Source organism: Amblyomma maculatum, chromosome 10 (genome assembly GCF_055883805.1).
Source record: "Amblyomma maculatum isolate TAMU_Amacu chromosome 10, ASM5588380v1, whole genome shotgun sequence".
In the NCBI taxonomy this organism is placed as follows: domain Eukaryota; kingdom Metazoa; phylum Arthropoda; class Arachnida; order Ixodida; family Ixodidae; genus Amblyomma; species Amblyomma maculatum.
The window spans coordinates 121,737,150-121,759,984 of NC_139353.1; the positions used below are offsets into that span (position 1 = coordinate 121,737,150).

Sequence of the window (22,835 nt, forward strand, 5' to 3'; positions counted from 1 at the left end):
AATTATTGCTGCTCTACCACGAACCTTTTCTGAAATAAAGGCCTGCAAATTAAGAAAATTTTTGTTTCCTGGGCCGATGTTTAGAATTTTTATAAAAAGATCTACTCATACCCGAAAAGCGAACATTAACTGAATACAAATAAAAACATGTATATATTTAGTCGGATAATTTTCAGCTAGCTAACTTGAGCATAATTTGTATAATCTATAACCAAAGTTGGCCAGAATAGAAGAGAAGCTCGGAACTCCACCTCTTTGACATTATTAATCAGTCATCACGCAACAGTATATAATATTTTGAAGTAAATATAAAAGGTCGAACGACCATCCTTTGTTCGATCATAGGTGGCGAAAGGGAGGGGACGCGCGCATTTGTCGATGCACCAGCTGTATGAATTTACGCAAGAATGTGGATGGTAGATGGGGAGGCTTTCTATTTTTTTAGAAAATGTTTGTCCGTGGTTGGCTTGAAGAAACAATGCGTTTGCGAACACACAAAACAAAACTATTTATTAGAACTCGACTCAGCGGTGCGCGCTGGCGGCCGCTCATCGGCACGGTCCGAAGTCACAGATGGCCGGTGCAAGCAGAAGAGGGCTGGGTAAAGGACGAATGGAATGTTGAGAGGGTCGTTGGTCCTTCGTTCCCACGCGCAGCCCTTGCGAACACAACACCGCGGCGGGAATCACGCGCAGGTTGAGCGGGTCGTTGTTCCCCCTCGCCTACGCGTCTACGTGCAAGACACAACAGACAGCATCCCCAGCTGCGCTGCTGTGCGGCGTCCTCCCGAAGCGTTCATTTCAGAGCTTGTTGGAGACGCTACAAGACTTGTGACAGCTTCTTAAACCTTTCTTTAATTTCTTCCCTCATTAATTTTCTTTTTCATTGTGCTGTGCATAATTTTCTCTTGCGCCTATACATGTCCATGTGCTCCGGTTGGTGCTTGCTACATATCAGTGAATAGCTGAGCTGTGAAATGTCGCCGGAGTACGGATTACAGCAACGGCGGGATACCATCGGCATTATCGGACTCAGTGAACGCCGTCATCTTAGACCGTGAGTATATATCTTTGCAGCATGCCATTGCTTCATAATTGGTTCTATATAATCTCCTACCAGTCCAAAATGTTCTCTTTCCTTATTCTCCTCGAAACAACTGCGCGAAGCATGACTTCAAGAACTAAGCGAATTTTCGTCCGGGTTACATGCAAGCAATAAGTGCGTGGGCTTATTTGCTGGCTGCGATATGAATAGCATTTGCGCCGAAAATAGAGGAGCCGTGCGTAACAGGTGTGTATGCCACTAACACGTGACAGAACACTGCAGGCAGCCATTTGCGCAGTTTTTTGACTGCGCAGCGCGCCGCAATCAATTAGTAACCAGATACTATGCGCCCGGCTTTGTACATATATTTTGGACAGCCTCTCTTCTGCGCGCAGGAAGCCATGTTCACACAGTTTTTGGATTTTGTTAAGAGTTAAGGGCAGTTTTTTGTTTTCAGATGTACAGACGAAGTTTTGAAAACTGTTCGTGCCGTCTGTGCAAGCGAATTTTACAGTGGGGCAGACATGTGCGTGATGCCGCTTGATGACTAGGCTATAATTAAGTCATAATGAACCTCCACTTTTATAATGGTTAATATCATATTGAGGAATTGAAAGCCGTTAACAGCGCAAGTGAGCCCCTTTTCAAAATTTTCTTAATCGACGCCCCCCTTCTGAGCACGTGCCTTCAGGTGAGGGCGTTATCAGAAAGCGGCGACAATAGGAGAGCGATTTCGCAGACGCGCTTCGAGGGCGGGGGAAAATAACAATACAAGCAAAAAGGCACATCAGCCGTGTGTGCACTGCGTCCCTGTCACTGCAAAGTAAACAACGTGCACGCGGGACACAATGTACAAAACACTGACGGCCGGTATGATGCAACCATATCGTCCGAAATATTGCTCGCGAAGCGCTCGATGACGGCGCGCACTTTCAGGCGAAATGGGACAGGACGTCAGGTCCGCCTGTTCGGCAATTACAGCTCTTTGTACCTCACGTGCCGTACCGTATGCATGAAGTGCACGCCATAGCCATCGTGCAAGAATGTTGAAACCGAAGCAGCGATCCACGTATTCTAATTCTATAGGAAATCATTTGGGAGTAGAAAAGAGCAACTTAATATGATGTGCATGGTTCTTTAATGAACGATATGTATAAATGGACGGTTGAATAGTTACAGTAATGGAGTGTTCCCGGTAGAATTGTTTACGGCCGTGACCGCAATAAACATTACTCATATTGCTCTTAGCTTTAAGCTCTGGCATTGGTAAGCCTATCTAAAGAACCGACTGGCAGTGACAGGTTGTTTACAGCTGTTGATCAAAAGGTAGGCCATTATGCTATTATTGCAGGCATATTTGCTTCTTTTTGTACCTCTGTTTACTAAAACTTAATTTTGTTCCCCATTCCTAGGGACGCTGCACCTCTTACAACACTAACTGTTCAGTCGCTTTTATTTAAGTATACAAAAAGGAGGAAATGCGCATGCACTCATAGGATAGCCTGTCTTTCCGTTAACAGCTGCAAATAACACGCCACTGCTCCTCGGTACTTTGGATGAAGTTTTCAATGGGGTTACCTGAGATGCCTAGCAATTGCTGTAATATTTATACCAATCACTGCAGTGAAACAGAAAGGTAACACTGCATCACTTTAACTGCTGCATGCACCTATAAACGTGCCTTAATTTATTGCCTATTCTTAAACACGCAGGACCTCTTACTATAGGCTTTGTTCAGTAAGCAACCGTCTTTCATTGCTTCAATTTCTATCTCTCCACCACTTTCTTGTTGCTCTGGGTGTGATCATTTGATTTCATTGTTCAAATCATATTGTTTTATTATGTGTGAATGATTTAGCCTGCACATACATGCTTTCATTTTTTTAGATGCGCATCGGGAGCGTTTTCTACTTAGAAGTGGATCGATTGAGTTGTATCACTGGTGCGAAAACCGACAACCCCCAGAAGATATGTGTCCTGTGGTTGGAAGGGCAATAAAGAAGAAGAAAATCAGCGGAAAAGCCTGCCTAAAAAAAGGTAGCACTGCATCACTGTAACTGTTGCATGCACCTTTAAATATGCCTTATTTTTATTGCCTATTCTTATAGACGGTGGACCTCTTGCTATTGGCTTTTTGCAGAAAGCAACCGCCTTTCATTGCTTCAATTCCTATCTCTCCACCACTTTTTTGTTACTTCGAGTGTGACCCTTTGATTTTATTGTTCAAATCATATTATTAAATCGCCGGTGAATGATTTCGCCTACACATACATGCTTTCATTTTTTTTAGGTGCGCATCGAGAGTGTTTTCTACGTATAAATGGATCGATTAAGTTGTATCACTGGTGCGAAAACCAACAGTTCGGTACCCCCAGAAGATTTGTGTCCTGTGGGTGGCAGGGGTATAAAGAAGAGGATAATCAGTGGAAAAGCCTGCCTAAAAACTTACAAAGATGGCGCAAAAGCGAAATGCAGATCAGGGTTAGAGTCTGATTACTTCTGTTATCCCATTTCACTTGCTAGGTGATGTGACATATATGAAGCACCTTAGTATAATTTGTGGTATACTCACTGAAAATTGTGTAGACATTAACTTTTTTCTCGTTCAATTATTTTGAGTGACGCACGAATTGGAATAAAACAAAGTCATCCACACGTCTAATGCCCATAGACATTAGATGCGTGGATGAGCTCATTAATTGTGTTCCTATGTGAGCATGCAATAGTTTGTCGAATATATTAATATGTTAAAAGTTGATTTTTTTACTGTTAACCGGAATAATACATATGCTCCATATCATAGCATTATTCGCCTGTAGTTTGTATCTGCTCTTTCCTAAATTGTATTCTATAAAGTATACGTGTGTCATCTCGTACGTCTATTTAACTAGCGAACAATTTGCAATCGAATCCCTTTTGTGATGTTTCAGCTACAAATAATGTATGACAGTTGTGACACTATAGGTAGCTTTAGGTATAACATATAGCGCGAAAATCTTTAATATATGCGATGATATTTTTATTCACCGTATTGGCTAAACCAGCCTGTTGAAGAGACGAAATGAAAACAAATATGGATGTCTTCGGACAGGAACAGTAATCGTGGTGCCATGACCATTTTTTTAATTAAATTTTCATATGTCGTGGGCTAATGTCTCGACACAAAGGAATGACCCTTAGGTTTGCCAGATGCGGCGTAGTATTCTCGAAAAAAAAAAACGCCTATCACTAAAGCTGGAAAACGCCGTTTTTGTCGCTTCAAAAAGTTGCACGTTTGGAGGCCGGCTGGTTGCGTAAAATTTTGTCATCCACTGTTTTTTACTCACCGCATTTGGGTAACGTTTACTTGTATAAGAAGTATTAAAAGTGTGTTTCATTGATGCAGTTGATTTAGTAAAAAATCGCAAACTTTGCTTCAAGAACAACGCGCTACAAAAATGTTAATGTTCAACCTTACATACTGGCGTGACGCATTGCGTTGTTTGCACTAAAATATTCTGTGTTTATTACGCAGGTCATATTGTTAATTTAAGGCAGAATTTGAAGCTCTAAGCTGCTATGTGTGTTCTCCGTAACGCCACCAAAAGTATTATTCTGGAAAGCGATTTGCTTAAGATTGTAATTATAAAAATTACACATTGAAAAATCATCTTCAAAAATATAGTATTGTTAGTGGTGGTCAAAGCTGACAAATGGAATAATATATTAATAACCTAGATTGAATACTATTGCACCTAGAAATAAAAAAGAATGCAGGACAGAGAAAAAGTTCGGGGTGGTGCAGTGGTAAGACGCCCGACTACTGTGCCGGAGTTCCCGGGTTCGAACCCGACCGCGGCGGCTGCGTTTCGATGGAGGCGAAACGAAGAGGCGTCGTGTGCTGTGCGATGTCAGCGCACGTTAAAGATCCCCAGGTGGTCGAAATTACTCCGTAGCCCTCCACTACGGCTCCTCTTTCTCTCTTTCCACTTTCATTCCCACCCTCCTCCCTTCCCCTACGGCGCGGTTCGGGTGTCCACAGAGCAAGTGTGACAGTTACTGCGCCTTTCCCTTCCTGTGAACCAATTTAACTTAACTTCACTTGCGTTCTGCCATGAAATTGACAGAAATAGTGAATTAATACCATTTTAAGCTATATTAAGTATTTGTCCCAGAAGCAGAAAAACGGTGTATAAGCGCTGACAATGTTTTAAATTTTACTTAAGGTAAAATGTAACTAAATTCAGCAAATACTAAATTGAAGTTTTGATGCCTATTCCATAAGCGGGAGCCATATAAGCACATCTATAGAACAAAAACAAGCATTTTTATATTTCTAATATTACATTTTGCAGAATTCAATATATTTACTGACTCAAATTAACAAAGTACTTTGCATTGTTTCCACAGATTTTGATAAAAATTGATGTTGCGGCCGTTTCTTCAATTCTAATCAGTTTTCCTTATTTTACCATTTTCTTACTTTTGTCCAATTTCAAAATAATATGCAGATACACACACAAATCTAGAGCTTCAAATTTTTTCAGAAATAAAGAATGGAACCGAGATAATGTAGAAAAATAGTTTCTGTGCCAAGATATTATTGGATCTTGCAAGAATGCAGGCTGAGTTTGGCCATTATCAGCACAAGCACTCGGTTTAATATTTAATGTTATATTTTTAAACAGTATAACGCAACTTTTTAGTCCGTGATATTTTTGAGGTACTGAAGATTTTTGAGAGGGATTTGAATGAAAATCGAAGATGATCTTTTTTTAATTGCAGCAAATTTGCCCTTTACTGCTGTTTTCGAATTCTGAGCAATTTTGATGCGTTGTGGAGAACACACCTAGTGGTCTGGAGCTCCAGATACTGCCTGGAATTAAGAACATGCGTCAGGAAGTGAAAACATATTTAGTGCAACCAACCTAATGCATCATATGCCAGTACATAAGGTTAAAAATGAATATTATTTTTGCAGCATATCGCTCCTGAAGCAAAGTTTGTGATTTTTTAATAACACAACTGCAAAAACAAAATAGGTTTTTAATAGTGTTTGTAAATATAAAACCTGCATATATTTAGTGAGTAAAAAAGAGCAGATGACAATCATGGCATCCAAACTTGCAACATTTTGAAATGGCAAAAACAGCGTTTTCTACCTCTAGAGATATACCATACAATTGTTTTTTTTTTCGAGGAAACTACGCGTGTCTTGAAAAACTAAGGTTAATTCTTTTGTGCCTAGATACTTGCCCACCACATATAAGAATTTCATTGGAAACGAAAGATGGCCATGGGACCTCGATTATGTTTCTTATCTAAGGCACCCATAATACGCTGTGAGAAAGCCAATATCAAGGGCTTTTTTTAATATTCCATATTTCGAACGGTTGTGCCATCTAAGAAAATTAGAAAGCTAGGCACACCTTAGGTGTAGCCAGCCCTCACTTTCTGTTACAGCTGCATTTGCTAAGCTGAATTAATGCGTTGATTACTTTATTTTAGCCACGAATATAGCGCTATTACGTGTCAATTTTAAAGAAAGGCCGCAGTGACGCGATTCCTGTAGAATTTGTAAGTGAAATCTGTAAACCTTACAAATCTACCCATATATATGATCTATTGCAGGTTTTATTCAAGCTACATTACACCTGCTGCGCCCCATAGCTTGAGCCAAGGGTTATAAATAAACCATTAGAAACAGACGATGGAAACCGGTGGTGCATTGCTGGCAGCCACTTAGGACAGCGCAGAAAATTTTTATTTTGTACGTGGGGAAGTGAGGTTATTCGCTTCAAGTACTAAATATTCACTTTAGACAATAAATAGGACTTACAGAGTCGGTGAGCACGTTCGGAAACACCTGTTTCAATATTTGCGGTTAGAAACCTCATGTGTACCTTTTTTTCCAGCTGTAGATAAATTCCGGGTTATGTAGATACCGAAACCGTTACCAGCCCATTCGCGCACCTCAACTGTGCTGCTCACAACATGATTTTGAGCGGACAAAACAACCTGCCGCTAAGATTGCTAGCCCCATGCATGAGTAAGGGTGATATGCTGGCGATGGTTGCTTCGCGTCGGCCCTTTGGCGCACATGAAGGCTCGAGTTACAATGAGCGCGCCGAACTTTGCAATGCGGATAATGACTACAAAGCGGTAAGGATATAAATGAGTTTAACAGTATTTTTCAGCTGTAAAATACAAATACAGTCTTGTTGGACGATGTGCTGGCGCGGACGAAGAAACCATAGGCAACTTGTAGGTCTAACGCTACACAGGGCTGTCGAGCCAAGCCAAGTCCTCAATTGTATTGTCCGGGAATCAGATTTCTGTATTTTCGTGGTTTCCTATTGCATCTGGCGTTCAAAATGCAGACGTGAGGGTTCTTTATCACAAATAATCAAACGTGGATTGTGCCGGTACTCTTCAAAGTAGCAACACCATTTATCGTGTAAGTCATTAATCAGTAATTTAGGTAAATAATATCAATAAGGATTCCAAACAAAACCTTTTCTGTGGCGCTCACGGTAGCTTCCAGCAATATATATCTGGTTTCCTTTGCCTGGCTCCGAAATGTTTTTTTTTATCCCTTGGATCAAATTTGCTTGGACAAGCAGTATATGTGTAAAAATGATGCACCTGTGAGCTACCCGTTTAAGTGAGCTCCCGTTTAAGTGAACTACCCACAAAACCAGTCAAAAGCGTATATCAGCTAATTAGCGGCCAGTGCAGCAGTCGTGGGCTTAGATCGCTTGTGTATATTATATCTAGCCATTTAAAAAAATGAAAAGGGTCGCCGAACATTCTCTTGGTAACGATTATTAGTATAAACTGTTTGCACATCGCAGAAAGCGTAGGAGCGGCAAAAAACTAGCGCGCCAGTCATATGCGGAGACAGCCGATAATCAAGCACTAATTCCTAGTGTGGGATGAAACACTGGCTGTCTCAGCCGTATTGCTGTGGAGGCGATCAAAATGCAACAGGGCACATGCTATGCAATGTATATGCGTCTTTCATCCTAATAAACCCAAGGCAGCTGAAACTAGACTGGAACTCATCAGTATAGTGTTTCTCATTGACCATAAATTTCGGTACATGAATCCTGGAATTTTCTACATCTTCCTAAAATAATGCGCGCGATTTTATATGCCTCGTAATAGTGTTGTAAATTTTGTTTCCTCATTGTTATTGTGCAGGTGCCATTTGCGAAAAAGTTGGGGTGGACGATTTGGAGGCACACGCATTTATTCGCAGGTGGCTGCCTGGTTCCTGTGACAGGAGGGGGGGGGGGGTGGAAGAAAAAGGCGTTATGCTGAAACCTCCCCTGGCGAACCAGGCATGCCACCTGTGAATGCAATTGCAGGGTCAGCCCCCTCACTACGCCTATGAGTGTGCCCTTCAGCTCCCTGGCCCCTTCCACTTCCCGAGAGCCCGCCCTGCCCTGACCAACCCTGCCACTGCCCCGCTAACTGCTGCTGTGTGTGCCCTCAGCGCTGGCTAGTAACAACTGCCGTCTATAGTAATAATTGCAATAAATATTATCTTTTTGTTAACCATGCTCTTGTTTTGTGAATATCTACTGGTTGCTCATGAGCAACAATTTGAATTTATATGGCCACTCCTATTTGAAAGGCCATTATTGTCCCAGCAAGTTCGATGTGCTGTCACGAATATGGCTAGAATGAAAAAGGCTGCATTTTATGGCCTGCACAGGCAGTGCCACAAAATGTGTAATCTTGACATCATCAATGGCACATGAATGGAGTAGCCGGTGTACCCATAAACCATTGGATTAATATTGGTATCGACAATATGCGGCATGAATGGAGTAGCCAGTGCACCTGCAATGGCTAACCATTGGTATGATATTGGCATTGACAATGGGCCATCAATGGAATAGCTGGTATTAAACAAATATTGGTAATACAATGATGGTATAATGCTGGACAGTATTGGCAAGAATCATGGTGCAAGAATGGAAAGTCTAATATTGTGCCTACATTGGTGGCTCCAGCTTGGTTGAACACTGGACCAATCTTGGAACGAAAGATGGGCCAAGAATGGAAATGTAGTAAAATGCCCAAATGCCAATATCAGTCCAATATTGATGCCATTCTTTTCCAGTGATGAACCATTGTTGGACCAATGCTGGTGTGCTGCTTGGGATACTCGTAAACACTTCCGCTCCTGCATCGCCTGTCAGCGCCACAGGCCATCCACATCCCCTGCTTCTGGCCAGTTGCAACCACTTTCACACCCGGCCAATACGTTTGATCGTCTTGGCGTTGACTTGTACGGGTAACTTCCCTGCTTGGTCTCTGGGAACCGCTGGATTGTTCACAGCATCGACCACCCCACCCGGTATGCCGAGCCCGGCGCCCTATCCTCCTATACTGCCCGTGATGTTGCCCTTTTCTTGCTACATCATTTTGTTCTTCGTCACGGCGCGCCGCATGAGCTGCTGAGTGACAGAAGCCGCTCCTTCCTTTCCAACGTCGTTGAAATTCTACTGACTGAATGTGGCATCATACATCAATCCACCAAAGCCTATCACACTGAAACTAACGGGCTGACTGAGTGCTTTAATCGCACTGTCGAAAATATGCTCACGACGTAAGTTGCCGCTGATCAGACCAACTGGGACGCTGTTCTTCCTTTCGGGACGTACGCACACAATACTGCCACTCTGTCAACAACCGTCTTTAGCCCTTTTTTTCTCCTTTATGGATACGAGGTGTTCACGATGGACACTATCTTACTATATAGTACTAACTCCTCCGAGTGGACTCCCTTTTCAGACATTGCAAAGAATGCGGATGAAATGTCGCCAGTTGACCCAGACTTTTACATTGGATTCTCAAGACCACCAAAAACGTCGTCACGATATAAGGCGCCACACGTTTTTCCTACAGGATCTCTCGTTTGGCTCTGGGTTCCTGTAGCCCCACCAGGATTGTCATCAAAGTTTCGAACCGAGTACCACTGACCCGTACGGCATTATTACCAAACCTCCCCTGTAAATTATATCATGGAGCCACTCACTCCCTTTTCGGACATGCTTCACCGAGGTCGCGGAGCTGTGCACGTGAGCAACCTCAAAACGTACTGCCACCTGCTCTTCTTGCGCTCCCCATAGGTCGCCAGGGTGGCGCCTCTTCGCTCTTGCGAAATTGTAGTGAACTATGTGAGGATATCACGAAGACAATGATGAGAACGAAAGTGCCCCTGCTCGAGCTCGTATGTGTGTGCCTAGACTTACTTTGTTCTTTTGTTCGCCATGCAGTTTACGGAGGGTTATAATCCCTGCTAAAGCATTGAGTAAAAGCTCACTACAAACGACATAATTGCGCAGCGCTACATAGAAATAATACTTAGTGAAAATGCGTATGTTTTATAAGGTTATACTGTTGTATAAACTCCTAATTGCTTCCACCTCCGTTACTAAGACTGCAGGCACAACCTGTCATCTGCTCGATTTTATTTGGCATTGCTTGCAAATGTTTCTCGATAGCTTGTTTGGCTCCAATTCTTAGATGACGCTACTCTTCTTATTATCAATACCATCATTTCACACACTGCGCCAATACGTATAGCTATCTTACGTGAATCTGGAAGTCAGTTTACTCTTTCTAATCGCTAAAAAACTTAAGTTGTGCTAAATAGGCTACGTGTGATAGTGCGTAACATTGTATTACCACCAATCAGGCGGTAATAAGGGCCAGTGATTGGGGATAAAATGAAACCATACATTCTCTTGCAGGTGGACCATAAGGGCAACATTGTGTCATCGTGGTTAAGCGAAGCCGTGAAGGTTATTTTTGAAGATCGCGTGCTGGGCTGCCTCCCCGGTGGCAATCCCGACTTGTTTCCAGAAATTCCCGCGATGGAGGTGGCGTTCGCCGCTTGGAAGCGGAACCTCAAACATGATGACGTCCGCCTATCCGAAGTAAGTAGCTTCCAGTATTGGACTCACAAGGGGGCTGGAAAGCATTGTAAGAGATTGTACATGATCTACTCGTGCATGATTTTATGAATCCTTGTGAAGTGAGGAATTTTGGAATCAGTTATTCTGAAAAGTGGCTTTGCTTCGTCACCGTACAAAAACGAGAGGAGAATATTGGCCGTCTAAAAAATAGAAATTATTTATATTGTAAGGTAAACCAGTACTTGAATACTGTGAGTGCATTTTGTTTCTAAACTGTAAAGGCCATCATCGAACCACAGCAAGCAGAAAATGGAGTGCGTGGCGTACTCTTTGCCGATTCGAAAATCGAATATCGGCTACATTGATCTATAAATTTTTACTTCGCAGTACGCCATTTTCTTCCGCAGGCAAATGCTTTGGCAATGATGCAAATTGATTTACTTTCCTGTTCTTACTACTCTTCTGAAGCGTAAAATCTACTGCATCAATTGAAAATATCAGGTGCATTGGTATAGCCGGCTACTAATTCGTTCCTTCGACAGTAACAATTGACCTATCCCAATTGCCGGTTTCACGATGCCACCACTGTCGCCGTGCATGCTGGTACATTTAGTCAACCGGTCGCTCCAGCCGCCTGGAAAGCCTGCGCGCCGTGTTTCCGAACTATTTTAGCTCGTGTGTATGCCGGAGCTGATAGGGAAAATTCGCCTGTCTTGATCCTAGGCACTATAAGAGCACATAGGACATACATTACTCTAGCTTTATGTATTTAGGGGATAGCCTATACAGCGCGTTCATCCGAAAAGCCGTCGACGTTGTTGAAGTATAGTCGAAGTAACAGTTGTCTGCACCGCTTGTTGGAAATAAGGGGAGTGCGTAAAAAACCATACCATGGTAACTTTTTGTACTCGTTGTTGTGTGATAGGCGATGACGAACTAATTGGAATCAATGTGATTATTTTAATAAATAAGTAAATAAAAATTTTGAAAATGGGTGGTTCAATAGCATGAAAACCCACAGAATGAAAAGCCAATTTGGTGGTCCTCACTTAGAAAATAAAGCGTAATTAACCACATAATAGGTTGAAACAACTGAAAATTGAAAACTTGTGTGTCCTAATCTTTGAATGAAAAGCCAGTGCGTGATGTTGAAAATTTGAAAATGGACATTCAGAATGTGTAATTAAATGGAGATGAAAAGTGAAAATTCAAAAAAGGGGGCTTCAAAGGCAAAAAATTGTCAGAATGAAAAGTCAATGCTTGATCATGCTAATTAATAACATGTAGTGTGCAATTGATTAAAATTTTTAACAGTTGAAAAGAGTTCAAAATTAAAAAAAAACGGAGTTATTTTCATTTTCAAGGGGCTCAAATTCTGTACCTTTTTTGCTTGACCATGCTAAGGAAGAAAATTGAGAGTGTAATTGGTATATTCAGGGACTGAAATAATTCAAAGTTCATGAATTTGAAAAAGTGGCTTGAAAGGTGTCAAAAACTCGGAATGAAAAGCCAACGCTGATTGTGCTAATTAAGAAATTTAATGTCTGTAATTAGTTAATACAGTGAAATAAATAAAAAGTAAACGTCCTGAAAAGAGGGTCAAGTGTTAAAATGTGGTGATTTCTTAACGGCGCTAAATACAAAATTAGAGTGTGTAATTGGTAAAATAATTATTTAAATAATTGAAAATATTGTGGTATTAGAAAAGGCGGTGCAGTGATGTCAAAATCAGTTTGACACCTTTGAATGCGCGTTTTCCTTTCATACAGTTATTAAAATTTTTAGTTGATCGCTTACACTTTAATTTTCTCATTATCGTCATCAAGCATTGACCTTTCCTAAGTGTATTTAACCTTTTTCATACTTTTTTCAGTTTTTCTTTTATTTCGAATACTAAGCATTGAATTTTGGTTTGAGCACGTTTGAACACCATTTTTATATTTTTAATTTTTATTTCAATTATTTGGCCAATTACGCACATTAAATTTTTGTTATTTGATCATCAGGCATTGGATTTTTATTGTGAGTTTTTTACAAATTTTCAACCCTTTTTTCCAGTTGCTCATTTTATAATTGGTTGTTGTAATTATTTGATCAGTGACATAATCTAAATTTTTTATTAGCATTCTCATGCATCGAATTTCATTCTGAGCATTTTGACACCTATGAACTCCTCTTTATCCAATTGGTTCATTTTGTTTCTTTTTTTCATCATATAACAACAATAACTAAATAAATAATTTCTTTAACTCGACATCGCCTATCATACACCAATCAACCACCAATCACGAGAACCACAAATTACGATCATACGATTTTTTGCACGTAGCCATCGATTATTTCAGACACACGCTTCACAAATGAACGAGGCCATTGGTTAAAAAACTCAGAAAAAAGGACCCTTAAAATGCTTGCTTTGCATGTACCAGTCACTGTAAATTGGTGAAATAAAGACAATAAATTTTTCCCGGTGGTGAGGTATGAGAAATGTGCTTTGAATGCCTGTGGAGCGGTGATTGCAATAGTGCATTTGCACGTGGGCGCGCTGACCAGCCGACAGCCGACAACAAACATGGCGGTGGTGCAATTTCCGGAAAATTGGCGCATGCGCAGATCGATCAGTGGGATCGGTCAGTTGAATATATCAGGTATTTCGGAACAGTCGGCTCTTCTTATTTAGGAACATACATTTATAGTGTGGGGATTACTCAGCACCATATTTCCAGTACTCGTGGAGAGCAGACAATGGATGATGTTGAATAGTGAACGTTTAAGCTAATATTCGAAATTTCCAGCAATCTGCTGGCAACATGCATAACAGTGATACACATTTACATTTAACGGACGACTTAAATATCTGTATATTAAACTGTGACTCGACCAGCTGTGCACAGATTGACTTACTGAAAAACCATAGCCTTCAGAAGGTGAGTAATGCTCCCAGGCATTGTTCAGTGACTAGCAAAAGAAAATTAGGTCATATTATTACTAATTCCCAAAGCTTTTAATTCATAACCGGAACCGTAGCATGTGACATTTGAGGTCTCCTGGCTATTTTTGTTCTTGAACTAAGGTCACGCCCGCAGGTCAAAGCAGATGGCCATCTATGTATTGTCCTTATCACAGTATTACTGGGAAGATATTGATACTCTTAAATCAGTCAGTACCAAATGCACATCATTCGCATATGCCCTGGTAGAGCTTATTAAAGCGGGAAAAGCTCATTGCGTTTTACTTAAAAGGGACTAAAATCAAGCTGTGGATAATCAATAGTCTTTTGGAGTCATTCCGGCACAAGAACATTATATTTATGAAAACAAAACAACTCATAACAATGCTTTGCTGGAGGGATACATAGCGTAGAAAAACATCAGCTAAGCTTTTATTCCAACTCAAGAAATGTTATTTTGAAGCTAAGGTAACACATTCCGCGAACAAGAGCGCTACGACGGGGAAAGTTATCAGGCAGTCTTCAGATAATGACTCCCGACCAAAAAATATATACTGGAAGTAGTCTTCTGAGCACCGAAACAAACCATGGTAATAATAAGCTACATTTCCCATAAAATGAGTGCAGTTCATCTTCATTGTTTCTCAGCCTCATCAATGAAGCAGCTGTAGCCTCGATGTTAACACTACAACACACTTAATTACTCGATCATGCTATTTTAGTTAAAATTCTCGATACAATTTTAGGTCACGTAACGCCACCAATGTGCCATATAAATAATGTTTTCTTCTAGACAGGTGACTTCCATTCAGCCCTAAACATTTCGAAATAGTACCGACATTTCATAAGTATGATAAGCTAAATGTAGAGAATTACCATCCAGTATCTAATATATCACCTACGTTTAATGTTGTGGAAAAGTTTCTTTAGAGACGTCTAAATATTTTTTTCTGAAGAATAATATATTAAATGGCTCTCAATATGGGTACACATAGGGAAGATCGACTGAACCCGTTTTAGTAAAAGTCACATAAAATAACCCTTAAAATGCGGAACAATTCTTTCCACCATTGGCATATTCATTGATTTTACCAAAAATTTGATTAGTCAAGTCACATGAATGTATTAAGATATGATGAAAGAGTTGTCCCACTCAACCTACCAAGAGTTTCTTGACTGACAATAGGATGCGGTCTTCAACGGAAATGCATCAGAACGATTGAGCGCCAATACTGGAGCGCCCTAGGATCAATAATAGACCCGCTTCTTTTCTTGACATATATTAATGACTTTTCCATGATATCTCATGTAAAATTTAACACTATACTCCTGAAAATGAAACTGTGCTTGATGAAATGGCTGAAGAAGCATTGGCCAAATTGTCTTCATGATTATATGCCAAATCCAACAAACAGCAATTGTATGATCTTTTGTGCAAACAACACTCGTCTGTCTAAAAGGTGCAACCTTTTCTAAATACCTCCTGTCCAGAAAAGGTAATGAAACAAAGTTTCTTGGAGCTACCATCGACCACCAGTTAACATGGCAGTCACATGTGCAGCAAGTATACTGAGAAGTTTATAGAAATTTACCAGTTCTAACGTCTTTGTTCATTCATTTATCGTTTATGCACTTGCTGTTAGTTTAACGTACAGAAATAAGCGTTTTCCACTAAACGTTGTGCAGAACACTGCACTGCTTATGATATTTTTGAATGAACGCCCATTCGTTCATTTCGCATATCCACTACTGAATGTTCTACCCATTGAACACAGCACTCATCACCGCGTTCCCTGTTTAATGTTTCAAAATACCGAGAAATATATTCAATTTTGTGTCAGTAGCAATTCAGCAACATAGTATTATTTAGACTACACGCTCATTGGCAGCTGCGTTACTATCACAGATCAGAACTAATTACAGTGCGTTCCCATTTACATATACTGCTCTTAAACATTGTAATACTCTGCGGGCAAGCATAGAAATAATCAATATTATTGTTGGCTCGCGCAAGGAACACCGAGACGAGCCGGAAGTCTCGGTGCCAACTGATTTATGTTTTTTTTATGCACCGACACCTTCACGAATGGCCGGTCGTCTTCGGTCGGCCACGGTTGGCTATGTTCCACTTACAGCGCAATGGGCTAGCTGGGGCCTACTGCGGGAACACTAAGCTATCAAGGTTTCAAAGGCGCATTTAAACATAATCTTGTTATTAACATGATTTTATAAATTCTACTTTGTTAATGCATAATTTCTACTCTCGAAATCCATTCCCATTCACTGCTGACAGCTTGCATTTATTTATGCAAACAATAATAATCCGAGCCCCTCTCACATGTATGAGTTGAGTTATGGGGGTCCAATAGACTATCAACCATGTTTTATATTGCTACGAAGATGACGAAGCAGGCAGTGGCGCGGGGCAGAGCGCTCGCGCCAGGCCCGCTGGCATTTAAAGCATAATTCATCTCTTGTCATCATGTCGTTCTGTTTCTGTTGTGTCGCCATGTTACATCGCTTGTAATGCCACCTCGTAACATTTGGTTGGAGGTGCGGTTCATCCCCATCCTCGCCTTGGACCATCGAAGCCAACCGTACGCCGGGTCCATCTGCCAAAAGCCTATGGAGATCGCCGCCCAGCTCTGCCCCAGCCCATTTTGCTCAGACCCGACCAGCCGCTGTCCCCAACCTCGTTCCCTGCCGTGACCACAACACACGACGACCAGGAAGAGCCCAAAACCGACCCTACCGACCCTATCGACCCTACCAACCCCACGACGAAGCGACCTCACGACCACTTGAGCGAAGGCAGCACCTCCGCCCAAGCCGTTCGGAGCGTCCATGAGCCTTGGTTTCGGCAAACGGTGAAGATTGGACTTGATGCTCCAGTGCAGGCATTCTTCCCATCTTCGCATTCATTGTGTTGTCTAGCGTTTCATGTCCCAATCCTGTGTCTTTGTTCATCGTCACGTCATGCATTGGATTTCTAGCAATCGATCGGGACGATCGGTCGGTGGCCCCGGGTAGTGCTACGAAGATGAAGCGGCCAGTGGCGCGGGGCGGAGCGCTCGCGCCAGGCCCGCTGGCCATTAAAGCATAATTCATCGACATGTCATCATGTCCTTCTGTTTCTGTTGTGTCGCCGTGTTACATCCCTTGTCATGCCACCTCGTAACAATATATACCTGTTTGTAGAATTATGAAAACGTAATTTTCTTCGGAGCTATGGCTGAATGAATTACGACTATCTTTCACTAGAAAATGTATATTTGAAAAACCCGTGCTCTAAACAGCGCCGCTGCCCCCCAAGCATACGGGAGTTTCTCTGTCAGGATGGTCTGCAGCAGCGTGCAGAGGCGAGCGCTACGGCGCTCGTCTCTGCACGCTGGAGCTCACAACAGCTCGCAGGAGACACGTGGAGCTCACAACAGCCATTTGATTGCGAAATTAATAAAAATTCGTGTTCGACAAACACTATCGTACCGGTCGCATTTCAGTGCAAGAAAAACGACAGGTTCGTGTGTGCTGTGTTATTTAGTGCGCGCTAACACCCGCAGTTTTCGTAAATACACAAAGCCCATCACTACGTTATTCTTCATAGCCCGTGTTAAATTCGGACGTTGGCCGAAAAAACATGTTTTCCGAGGTGCATTTATGTTAACCAGACCGCTAGCGCCCCGGAACAAATGTGCATGTGATCATGGATACGCGCGGCCATTGTACTTGAATCTCAATTTGATTCAATTTTTACTAGGTTAAATTTTGCATGACACGGGCTATTTTCATTGAGACCATCGATATGGGCACGATCTCTTCTGTTGAGCAAGAAAAACCGACACACAGGAGTTCGAGCTGCCATGCATCTTTCGCGTAAATAAGCCAGCTGCTGCAGAGAGGCGCGCGGCATTGCGAATCACGAAACCTACAGCGCTGTCAACGAAGGTGCATTCTTCTGACAGTATGCGCCAACACGGCACCTGAAGTGCTCTTTTCACACTCCCGTTTTCGTTTGGTCTCCCCGTCTCTCTCTCCCTGTCAAATGCTTTCTTATGCCTCTCGGCTGAACGCACGGCAATATTGCTAACCCTTGCATTTCAAGATTGAGCCTCTCTGTTTACGTCTGTTTACTTTCGTCATAACAGTGCCTGTAGTTGAGTGGTTATGATGTGAAATATTTGCGCCTTTTTGCAAAGTGCATAAATTAGGAACTCTTACCAATGAGCTAAACTGTGACCTTTGTTTTAGTATTTGCTATACGCATATTTTGAAGGGGTAAAACAACCACACGGAAAAACTCACACGGAAGCAAGCAAACGACAGGACAAGCGATAACGCATGTATTTTATTGCAGGCACATCAGCAGATATATATGTAAACGAACACATGCACAGAAAAAAAAAAGACGTCAAACAGCAGCTTTTCGGAAAACACGTTGAAGATAATCAATTTTTTCCTTAAAACGTTTTATTGATGTATCACTATCACACTTTTTCCTCCTCTTCGGGCCAGATTTTGTGGTACTTTGCTTTCTAGGCTACTGAATTCAAAAATAACACATGATGATATCTCTGGTATCCTGCACATGATATGGAACTGCAAACAGCGCTCAAACAAACGGAGTGGGAGGCAGAGCTGGCCCACACGGGTCTCTCTGAGCAGCGCAGCCTGTACACCAGGGCCCGGGAGGCAGCCCAAGCAAATGGTATCCTGGACTGAGGAAATCGCCTGCGCAATTCCATTAACGAATTAAAGTTTACTCTCTCTCTCTCTCTCTCCCCCCCCCCTCTTCCTCATGTAATACCCTTCTACTAGTTCTCGCTCCGTCTTGACACGACCCCTGTACAGCATCTTAATCTCATTCAGCCATGGCTCACACGCCCCGCAGTTTGCGCGACGCTCAACTAAATTGGTTCCTCCAGCTCATAGCACTCGCAAATTATGTCCTACTCTGTGGGTAAAGCAACAAGCAGTTTGTCCTATATACTTCTTCCTGCACGTCAATGGAATCGCATGAATAATTCGTACACCTGTTGAGAAAGTAGTTAGCATGCTTCTCATTGCAGCCACACCTTTTTGGTTCCCATACGAACTCGGTAATCAAAGTCAGCAAAGCTTCTTTGGTACTGAAAATGGTACTGGAACGCCATGTCGGCTTGCTACCTCCTTCACATTATGAGCAACCACAGGAGGCTTGAACGGTTGCCTTCTAGTGAGCTCGCTCTCAAACCCATGGCGTGCCTCGTTATTCGAAGATGGTCCTCCGTCAGAGATACAATGACCTCTCAGTGCTGCCCGGTGGACGTGCATATCAATACTAGACTCCAGAACATTCGAGCACCACTTCGTAAGAGGATATCCTCTTCACAGACTCGCGACAGATCTCTTCAGGGTTTTGAGTGTGGAGACTCGTAGCGCATAAAGTATTTCTTTTCTCGCCGAGCCTTCTCCCAACATACATGTGCCTCCTTAAAACATCTAAAACTGCATCGAACCCTGTTAAAAGAGTTCGTGCGTAAAATACAGTCCCTTCCCACACTGCGTATAACTGTCCGAAATGCTATCCACGGTGTCCAAGTACCTAATGCGGTCAAGGCTTCCACGTAATAAACGTTTTCAACACGTCCTTTAGAGAAAACCAATGAAGAAGTCTACGAGCCGCCCTACCATTTGGCGCTCCAAAGATGGGTTGGAAAAGAGCGCTACCTTTTCTAAAATAACCTACGACTGCTTCATTACTACAAGGAAGGATGCTACGTCATGCTGGCGTGAGGTAATTCCAGAGAAGGGCGGAAGATGCTATCCACAGAAATATTAGGTCAGTGAAATCTAGTGCAGAGTGAAATACCTAAGTTTGCTACAGGCCCATGACCTTTTCAAAGGCAATAATTCAAAAAGATCGTGTGTATCGTCTGTGGCGATGCTCCAGTGGGATATATATTCTATGTTGATGTAAATTTGTTTTGCTCTCTGCCTAAATGTGAACTACTGATTGTAGTCAGGCGTGCTATAGGAGAAGGCAGAGCGGTAAATTTTACGAATTTGTTGGGGCTTACTTACTGAATATTCTTTAATTGCATCTTGGAGCTACTTTTATCTTTTTTTCGAGATAAAACTTGTCTGCGGAGACAGAGTGTATGTATTGGATACTGCGTAGCATATATTTGTGTAATCTTATTTTAGCTTCTGTTGACCATGCGCTTAAATAATTTCTTATTGGCATGGTAGTGTTGAACGGATTTACTTGGCTGAAGATTTTGTTGTTCTTCTGAACAAACTAAACAGGCTCACTTACATTCATGCAGTGGGCAGTATTTTTACACCTTCCAGCAGAGAGGGAAGGAAATGGCTTCTACGCACTCACTCTCTTTACACGGGTCGATGTAGTTTTTAGAAGTTGTTTTACTTTTGTGTTGTAATACCTATTTCGTGAATAAGGTCCACGGCCAAAAAAGGGCTTATTATCTACGAGTCTGTGGCGGCAAAAACAGTGAAGAGGTCTGTCGCGAGCCTGTCTGAGATCCGCTCTCAGGAATTCGTGCCTCTATACTATGCAGTCTAGTTTTGATAAGCAAGTGGACCTCGTAGTTACGGCCGGGGACTCCTGCGCGTTCACTGTGTCTGTGACGGAGGCCCTCTTTTGAGAAACAAAGCAAGCCATGGATGGGAAAGAGCTCGCTGGAAAGAAACACGTTCAAACTTGTTTCCGTAGATCACAAGGTTGCTCACAATGTGAAGGTGCCAAGCCGACATGGCATTGCATTTGTGATTTTAGCACCAAAGAAGTCATTCTGACTTTGCTCACACATTTTGTTTGCAGAAAAAAAAAAGAATCGCTGCATAAGAAGCAGGCTAAGCAGTTTGTCAGCTCCTGTACGGAAGATGCCTTTGAGATTCCATTTGCATGCGGGAGGGCCTATATAGGCCTAACTGGGTGTTGTGTTAATGAACGGGCAGGGGTCATTTGCAGGCGCTACGGGAGAGAGGGGCCAATTTAGCGGAGCATAACGAAAACTGCGGGGCGTGTTAGCCACGGCTGAACATGATTAAGATACTGAGCAGGGGTTGTGGCACGTGAGAATTATTAGAGCAAATGGGGAAAATGTGTCGCGGAGACATCTATTAGCTGCTGAGGGCAGCAATTGATTATCGTTTGTTTTTGCCCAGGAATCCAGACAAAATGAGGTATTGAACCTCTTGAGGGAGTCTTAATCTCGCAGTGGCACACACATCGTTAGATTGCGCTTTATTAAAAGCAGATGGATTCGACGTTTTTTTCCTCGCATCAGTTTACCAATATATTTGCTGTCGTGGCGACAATTAAATAACCTGATATTTGGCACTTGTCCAGTCGTTTCCTTCCATGTGTGTTTTACAGTGTACTTGTTTTTCTCTCTCCAAATAAATTTTCCGTCTAGCCCAGATACAAATTTTGCTAAGTTACTATTCACGAAGGTAGGACGCTGCAGTATATGTTCTATCTGTGGAGTCAACACAACGTATGTCGTTGTGACCTCGGGTCAGGAAACGCTTGCACCAAAGCGGGGTTTTACCCCATAGCTTAAATTTTGTTTCCTATCTCAAATTCGCTTCCATTCTTGATTGAGACAGAAATTCAGGCGCCGGAATGTTGCGATCTCTGTAACGCTCTCACAGAAAACTATGTCTGCAGATATCGCTGTAGCGTAGCCAAAGCACGAACAATTGATTCTAGAGGGCTATACAAAGCATATTCTTTGTTATTCGGATTGACAGAATAAAGACAAAATACAGCTAGAAACGACTAAGCGGTTGGCATATTATGAGCATATGCCTGAACTTTTTATCTACCTTTACTCCAGCTGAGTACCTGAGTGTAGCTGAGTGTACTTCCTGTCTGTCGCAGACCATGACCGAAGAGCAGGTCTTCTTCATCACCGCGTGCCTCCTAAGCTGTTCGCAGACGCCCGCTGACAACCTGTACGGCGGCGACTGCAACAAAGCGGTGGCCAATTTCGCGCCATTCGCGGAAGCCTTCCAGTGCCGTCCAGGATCCATCATGAACCCAATTACCAAGTGCACCTTTTTTGACTAATCGCCAAGCTGCCAGCGTCATCTAGGGCTTCATCTCTTTTTTTTTCTTCCTGCATTGTTTGATACAATATTGGCAACGTAGCGTGTTTTTGAGGTTGTGAATGTCACGCGTACATTTAAGTTTTTACAATCTTTTTGATATGAACCGTCATAACCTCAACAGACATCGTCATATAACGCTGAATCTTCATGAAGTGTTGTTTCTCAGCCACTTCGCACTACGCGGATTTCCGATGTTCATTTTAGGATCGTTTTCGGAGCACGTGGCGTTGGGTTAGCAACGCATTTTTATTGTCTATACTTTCTACGCAGCGGCCGCATCTGACTTTACGTGAATGGCTGTACGCACGAACTGGTGTGTTTTTCATGAATTTCTCTTATACCATTTATTGCAAAGTTTTCCAGGTAGCTTTAATATGCAGGTATTGAAGTGTGAAAGTGCCAACGTGTTGACCAGCCTATAGTTGAACCTTTAATGAAGACGGGGGCGCGGATTTATGATGTTATTGCATTCCAGGCACATGTTCTGCTTCTCATATATTGCATGCGTAGCGAATACGCGTTTTGTAAAAAGGCTGCTCCCTTGAGTCGAAAAAATGTTAGCAACGTCTTGTGAACCATTCATACCAGAGCCGCTGTAGCTGGACGTTTGAAGGAATGATACCCGTTCTCTTGGACTATTCGTGCTGCTGCGGTTAGGGTTGAGAACATTGCTATCTGTTCATTGGTGAGACTTCAACGCGGACTGCGATCAAGACAATGCAGGAGTGAATGCAGCTTTGTGAGAAGCCTGCACAGGATGATAGAGCTTATCAGCTGCTTCCGCTTTGAAGCCTGATAAGAACAGTTGATGTCGG

General features: G+C 42.3%; 1 protein-coding gene and 1 long non-coding RNA gene across 3 annotated transcripts; both read left to right on the forward strand.

Annotated features, from left to right (window-relative positions):
* Window positions 1-693: 693 nt before the first annotated feature.
* Window positions 694-8,314, forward strand: LOC146177380 (uncharacterized). 2 transcript variants are annotated; one of them, XR_014701309.1, is made up of 3 exons: window positions 694-1,056; window positions 2,932-3,081; window positions 8,227-8,314. It is a non-coding gene; the product is annotated as an uncharacterized LOC146177380 (long non-coding RNA). The 2 variants fall into 2 exon arrangements; XR_014701308.1 differs by lacking the exon at window positions 8,227-8,314 and adding an exon at window positions 3,335-3,505 and having other exon boundaries at window positions 700-1,056.
* Window positions 8,315-10,813: 2,499 nt separating this feature from the next.
* LOC146177381 (neprilysin-3-like) lies at window positions 10,814-22,045 on the forward strand. Its single transcript, XM_084581141.1, has 2 exons — window positions 10,814-10,976; window positions 21,791-22,045. Exons 1-2 carry the CDS (start codon window positions 10,914-10,916, stop codon window positions 21,977-21,979), a joined length of 252 nt encoding a protein of 83 aa, XP_084437267.1. The 5' UTR covers window positions 10,814-10,913; the 3' UTR covers window positions 21,980-22,045.
* Window positions 22,046-22,835: the final 790 nt, after the last annotated feature.